General features: G+C 45.2%; 1 protein-coding gene across 1 annotated transcript; it reads left to right on the forward strand.

Moving 5' to 3' along the window:
* Window positions 1-577: 577 nt before the first annotated feature.
* LOC138212309 (protein NLRC3-like) lies at window positions 578-6259 on the forward strand. The gene is made up of 5 exons (XM_069172621.1): window positions 578-2299; window positions 2388-2561; window positions 2682-2855; window positions 3942-3988; window positions 5721-6259. The coding sequence occupies exons 1-5, from the start codon at window positions 633-635 to the stop codon at window positions 6257-6259; spliced, it is 2601 nt and encodes an 866-aa protein (XP_069028722.1). The 5' UTR covers window positions 578-632.
* The last annotated feature ends 412 nt before the right edge of the window (window positions 6260-6671 follow it).

A 6671-nucleotide genomic window follows, 5' to 3' on the forward strand; every position in this document is an offset into this window, starting at 1 on the left:
GTTTTAAAGTTGATATATTTGTCTGTTTCAGCTGCTGAAGGAGAATATGATCAGTTTTGTAAAGAACGAACTGAAGAAGATGCAGAAAATTCTGAGTCCAGATTACCCAGAATGCTTAGAGAGTCAGAGTGAGGATGAGGAGGTGTTGGAGGGTGAGGATGAAGAGCAGAGGAAGAGCAGAGAGTCATTTCTGAAGATCACACTGCACTTCCTGAGGAGACTGAAGCAGGAGGAGCTGGCTGACCGTCTGCAGAGCAGTAAGAGGATTTTAACAGCTGGAACATGATGGAAAGAGGAAACATGGGAGAAACTTAGATTTCCAAACTCTGCTGTTAATATGATGCAAATATCTTCATCACATCTGTGAATTCTTCTTGACTGAAAACAGTCAGAAACTGTTTGTCCACAACTGAAGTGAAGAATTGTTTCATGGAGACACAATATTTAAATTGTTAAAAAGTTTATCTTCAGGTTTACTGAGACATTCACTTGTTTTTTGTTTTTGTTTGTTTGTTTATTTAGGAACTGTTGTTTCAGATTGTCAACAACATCTTCAATCAAACCTGAGGAAGAAGTTCCAGAGTGTGTTTGAGGGGATTTCTAAAGCAGGAAACCGAACCCTTCTGAATGAGATGTACACAGAGCTGTACATCACAGAGGGAGGGACTGCAGAGGTCAATGATCAACATGAGGTCAGACAGATTGAAACAACATCCAGGAAACCAGACAGACCAGAAACAACCATCAGACAAGAAGACATCTTTAAAGGCTCACCTGGAAGACATCAACCAATCAGAACAGTGCTGACAAAGGGAGTGGCTGGCATCGGGAAGACAGTGTTAACACAGAAGTTCACTCTGGACTGGGCTGAAGACAAAACCAACCAGAACATCCAGTTCATGTTTCCGTTCACTTTCAGAGAGCTGAATGTGCTGAAAGAGAGAAAGTTCAGTTTGGTGGAACTGGTTCATCTCTTCTTCACTGAAACCAAAGCAGCAGGAATCTGCAGCTTTGAACACTTCCAGGTTATGTTCATCTTTGACGGTCTGGATGAGTGTCGACTTCCTCTGGACTTCCACAACAATGAGATCCTGACTGATGTTACAGAGTCCACCTCAGTGGATGTGCTGCTGACCAACCTCATCAGGGGGAAACTGCTTCCCTCCGCTCGCCTCTGGATAACCACACGACCTGCAGCGGCCAATCAGATCCCTGCCGAGTGTGTCGGCATGGTGACAGAGGTCAGAGGGTTCACTGACCCGCAGAAGGACGAGTACTTCAGGAGGAGGTTCAGAGATGAGGAGCAGGCCAGAAGCATCATCTCCCACATCAAGACATCCAGAAGCCTCCACATCATGTGCCACATCCCGGTCTTCTGCTGGATCACTGCTACAGTTCTGGAGGACGTGTTGAAAAGCAGAGACAGAGGAGAGCTGCCCAAGACCCTGACGGAGATGTTCATCTACTTCCTGGTGGTTCAGGCCAAACTGAAGCAGGTCAAGTATGATGGAGGAGCTGAGACAGATCCACACTGGAATGAAAAGAGCAGGAAGATGATGGAGTCTCTGGGAAAACTGGCTTTTGATCAGCTGCAGAAAGGAAACCTGATCTTCTATGAATCCGACCTGACAGAGTGTGGCATCGATATCAGAGCAGCCTCAGTGTACTCAGGAGTGTTCACCCAGATCTTTAAAGAGGAGAGCGGGCTGTACCAGGACAAGGTGTTCTGCTTCATCCATCTGAGCGTTCAGGAGTTTCTGGCTGCTCTTCACGTCCATCTGACCTTTATCAACTCTGCTGTCAACCTGCTGATGGAACAAAGAGAAGAGAAACCTGATCCAACACTTTTCCACCAGACTGCTGTGGACGAGGCCTTAAAGAGTCCAAATGGACACCTGGACTTGTTCCTCCGCTTCCTTCTGGGTCTTTCACTGCAGACCAATCAGACTCTCCTACGAGGCCTGCTGACACAGACAGGAAGTAGCTCACAGACCAATCATGAAACAGTCCAGTACATCAAGAAGAAGATCAGTGACAATCTTTCTGCAGAGAGAAGCATCAATCTGTTCCACTGTCTGAATGAACTGAATGATGGTTCTCTAGTGGAGGAGATCCAACAGTCCCTGAGATCAGGACGTCTCTCCACAGATAAACTGTCTCCTGCTCAGTGGTCAGCTCTGGTCTTCATCTTACTGTCATCAGAAGAACATCTGGACGTGTTTGACCTGAAGAAATACTCTGCTTCAGAGGAGGGTCTTCTGAGGCTGCTGCCAGTGGTCAAAGCCTCCAACAAAGCTTTGTACGAGGATTTATGAACCATTTCAAACATGTTTCATTTGGTAAATGACAAATAAAACAGTTTTTGTTCATTGTTAATTCTTCTCTAGGCTGACTGGATGTAACCTGTCAGAGAGAAGCTGTGAAGCTCTGTCCTCAGTTCTCAGCTCCCAGTTCTCCAGTCTGAGAGAGCTGGACCTGAGTAACAACGAGCTGCAGGATTCAGGAGTAAAGCTGCTGTCTGCTGGTCTGGAGAGTCCTCACTCTAAACTGGAGACTCTCAGGTAGGGAAACATCTGGTTGTTGATCAGTTAAATTATTTAAGTTCATGTTGATGCAAATGGTCAACATCTGTAGGATTTTCCTTCTTGTTTCTGGACTTGATGATATTTTTCCGACTCCAGTTTGTCAGGTTGTCTGATCTCAGAGGAAGGCTGTGCTTCTCTGGCCTCAGCTCTGAGCTCCAACCCCTCCCATCTGAGAGAGCTGGACCTGAGCTACAATCATCCAGGAGACTCAGGAATGAAGCTGCTGTCTGCTGGTCTGGAGGCTCTTCACTGGAGACTGGACACTCTCAGGTATGGACAGACAACCAGAGCTCACACAGTGCAGGCTTGTCTCATTGATTTGACTTCATGTGTTGTTGCTCAGGTCCATCATCATGAAGGATGACTTGTTTCTCTTGTTTCTGTTCAGAGGAGTGAGGAGGTCTGAGTTAGGAAACATGTGGATCCTCAGAAGTCTTTTATCAAATGGAAACAGCTGTTCATTAGAAACATTGTGAAGTTGGTGTCAAATCCTTCTCATCTTGAACAATGTTATCAGCCTGGCTGTAGGGACGACAGTGTTCATCAGTCAATCACCACTTTGGTACAAACTGATTCATCTCAACAACTAATAAACATGAGATGAACTTCAGTTCAGACATTTATGATCCCCAGATGATGAACCCAGTAGTTTTACACTTTTAATTTTTGCCATCAACTATTGATTGATGGATTACGATAAAAACATGCAACAGATATCCACAGTGCAGAGAGAATAAAACTTAATGAACTCACTGATCCTCTGACTTTTTATTTTTCTCCATCATCAGCTAAAATTTTAGAAGTTCAGGACTCAAAGTTCGGCCTCATTCTTCACTCTGAAATACAGTCGTTTTTATATGAAGTTCTAAAATCAAGTCAGTTTAATTTTTCAGTCCAGAGTTACAACTTTTCCTCCCAGAGCTTCAGTCTCTACAGCTGACTCCCTCCATCATTACACCCTCGATTCTGAACATGTAAATTCCACAAACCAACTGAACGTGGTGGTTGGACTGATCTGTGAACAGTCTGAAAACAGTTGAGCTGTTCATGTGAATGGTAGTCAAACTGTTCATTTTATGGGACGACATGCAGAGACCAATATTTCACATGTGGGAGGACATCAATAAAAACGGAGCAGATCAGTGGAGAATGAGCTCTCTGATTATTTCTAAATATCTTCTTCTTCTTCAGGTGTTTTCCTCACAGACAGCAGTGAAACCATCAGAGACAGTTGACACTGATGAGTTTCAGCCTGTTTCTGTGTCTCACTGACAAACTGAGGAACTCTGCTTCATGTTAAACAGCAGTTAGGACTCCTGTTGGATAGAAAATCATTGTGACTGTTTCTTCCTCCAGGGTGGACCATGGTGGAGAGCAGTGGTTAAAACCTGGTCTGAGGAAGTGTAAGTTTGATTGATACACATTGCATTACATTTCATTTAGCTTACACTTTTCAACCATGAGGGTACAAAACCCAGAACAACAAGAATCAAGAAACTACAATTTCTTCAAGAAAATCGACCTACAAAGTGCGAAAAGTAAATGTAAATTTAAGCGCTACTAAAGTTCTCCTATTCAAGGTAAAGTCTGAAGAGTTTCTGCTGTCCTGATGTCGTTGGGGAGCTCATTCCACCATTTAGGAGCCAGGACAGCTGTTGCAGTGATGTTGGCTGTAAGGGAGAGTTGACTGTCGAGTGTCACTGAGGTTCTTAGCAGTCAGGATTGGGACCAACACAGAGTTGTTGAAGGTAGTAGTCAGGTCGAGGGTGGGAGAGTCTTTCCCTGGTAGGAAGAGCAGTTCAGTCTTGTCGAGGTTGATTTTCAGGCGGTGTGTGGACATCCACTGAGAGATGTCAGTCAGATGTTTCAGATCGGGGAAAAGAGAGGATTAGTTGGGTGTCATCAGCATGGAGAAGAGCTTTTTGGGATTGGAAAATGAGGATTGAATCCTGGTTTGGTAGAAAGAGCTTTTGGCTGCAGAAATAGAGGCAGAGGAAGAGCAGAGGAGAGATTGATAAGTGAGCAGGTCATCAGGGTGGTTAGATTTTCTACATTTCCTTTCTGCTGCTCTCATAGCGGCTCTCAGACAACCACGGAGCTGGGAAGGACTGGAGGACATGGAGGAGGACAGAGACAATCAAGAGAGGAAGACAGAGTAGAAAGGAGAGTGTCTGTGGCTGAGTTAGGATGCATGAGGGAGAAAGAGTCATTTGAAGGGAGGGCAGATAAAACAGAGGAGGGAGAGAGGAGGGAGAGAGGAGGGGGAGAGGAGGGAGAGAGGGAGAGAGGAGGGGGAGAGGAGGAGGAAAGGAGGAGCAGGGAAAGAGGAGGTAGAGAGGAGGGAGAGAGGAGGGGGAGATAGAGAGGAGGGAGAGAGGATAGAGAGAGGGGGGAGAGAGGAGGGAGTGAATGTTGTGACTGACAGGTCCAGAGTCTGTTGATGTGGTCAGGTTGTCAGTTTGAGAGAGTCAGAGATAAAGAAGTGGTCGGAGACATGAAGTGGAGTTACAGTGAGGTTAGATGTGGAGCAGTTTCTGGTGAAATATAGTCCAGGTGGTTCCAACCTTTGTGAGGAGGAGGGGAAGGACTGAGTGAGACAGCAAAAGAAGACAGGAATAGTAAAAGGTCAGATGACATCTCTGTCTGGATGTTAAAGTCACCCAGAAGGACAAGTGGAGGACCATTTTCTGGGAAGTTTGACAGGAGGACGTCTAATTCATCCAAGAAATCTTCCAAAGAACCTGGAGGACAGTAGAGGACAACAATGTTTAATTGGACCGGATGAGAAACTGTCACAGCATGAAACTCAAAAGACAGTGAGGTAGGAAGTGGAAGTGGGTAAAGAGAAAAACAATTCCAGCTACCAAAAACCATCCAAGCTTTAGCAGTCAAAATATCCTAAAACAGCAGATGCAATAATAAACTTGATCAGAGAAGCGTATTTAAAGATTCTACTTTGCCTTAGTTCAAGTGATCCAGCTGTATGTCGTCCCCCAAAAGTCAAAGCCTGACAAAAAGTATCATCATTAAACTTTCTCAGAACGAACAACAAGTCAGGAAGTAAAGAAAGAAAAAAGCCATCAGATGTGTCAGATGATAAACTGCAGCTGTGTCGTGTCTTTTTCTTTCCATCAGATTTCTGTGAACTTGAACTGGACACAAACTCAGTAAACAGAAACCTCAAACTGTCTGACAACAACAGGAAGGTGACGAAGGTGAAAGAAGATCAGTCATATCCTGATCATCGAGACAGATTTAACAGGTGTCCTCAGCTGCTGTGTAGAATTGGTCTGACTGGTCGCTGTTACTGGGAGGTCGAGTGGAGAGGAATGGTTGATATAGCAGTGAGTTACAGAAGAATCAGAAGGAGAGGAATCAGTGATGACTGCAGGTTTGGAGGGAACGATCAGTCCTGGAGTCTATTCTGCTCTGATGGTGGTCGTTACTCTGTCTGTCACAATAACAGAGTAACATCCTCCTCCTCCTCCTCGTCCTCCTCCAACAACAGAGTAGCAGTGTATGTGGACTGTCCTGCTGGCACTCTGTCCTTCTACAGAATCTCCTCTGACACTCTGATCCACCTCCACACCTTCAACACCACATTCACTGAACCTCTGTATCCTGGATTTAGGTTCTGGTCAGATGGTTCCTCAGCGTCTCTGTGTTCTCTGTAGGAGGAAGAGTCTGTGGAAGTGGCAGCAGCTTTAAATGTTGATGGTGGATGAAGTTTCTCTTTGGTTCACCGTTGAATCACTGATTGTGATGTCAGAATATGTTTTGTGTCAGAAGTAGTGAAATGATGTCCTCACCTCTGAACTTTGACCTTCACTTCCGTCTGGACAGATGAAGGTCAAACTGAGCTCTTTGGCTGCTAAGCATCAGCAGATTCTGGATGCAGACGTCCTGCAGTCAGTCAGGACAGTGAAAAGAGGCTGGATTCTACAACAGGACAACGATCAGAGCAAAACCTCACAATCCACCATGAACTGCTTGAAGAAACACCAGCTCAGGCTGTTGGAGTGGCCCTCAGGGGCCCCTGACCTGAACATCACTGAACATCTGTGGGGAGATCTGAAACCTGCTGCA

Source organism: Embiotoca jacksoni, unplaced genomic scaffold (genome assembly GCF_022577435.1).
Source record: "Embiotoca jacksoni isolate LCO1_2020_lvr unplaced genomic scaffold, fEmbJac1.0.p SCAF_54, whole genome shotgun sequence".
Classification (NCBI taxonomy): domain Eukaryota; kingdom Metazoa; phylum Chordata; class Actinopteri; family Embiotocidae; genus Embiotoca; species Embiotoca jacksoni.

Coding starts and splice junctions, on each gene's coding strand:
- LOC138212309 (XM_069172621.1), top strand. CDS start 633: ATGTACACAGAGCTGTACATCACAGAGGGAGGGACTGCAGAGGTCAAT. Junction 2,856..3,941: donor TGGAGACTGGACACTCTCAG/GTATGGACAGAC, acceptor TTCTTCCTCCAG/GGTGGACCATGGTGGAGAGC. Junction 3,989..5,720: donor AAAACCTGGTCTGAGGAAGT/GTAAGTTTGATT, acceptor TCTTTCCATCAG/ATTTCTGTGAACTTGAACTG.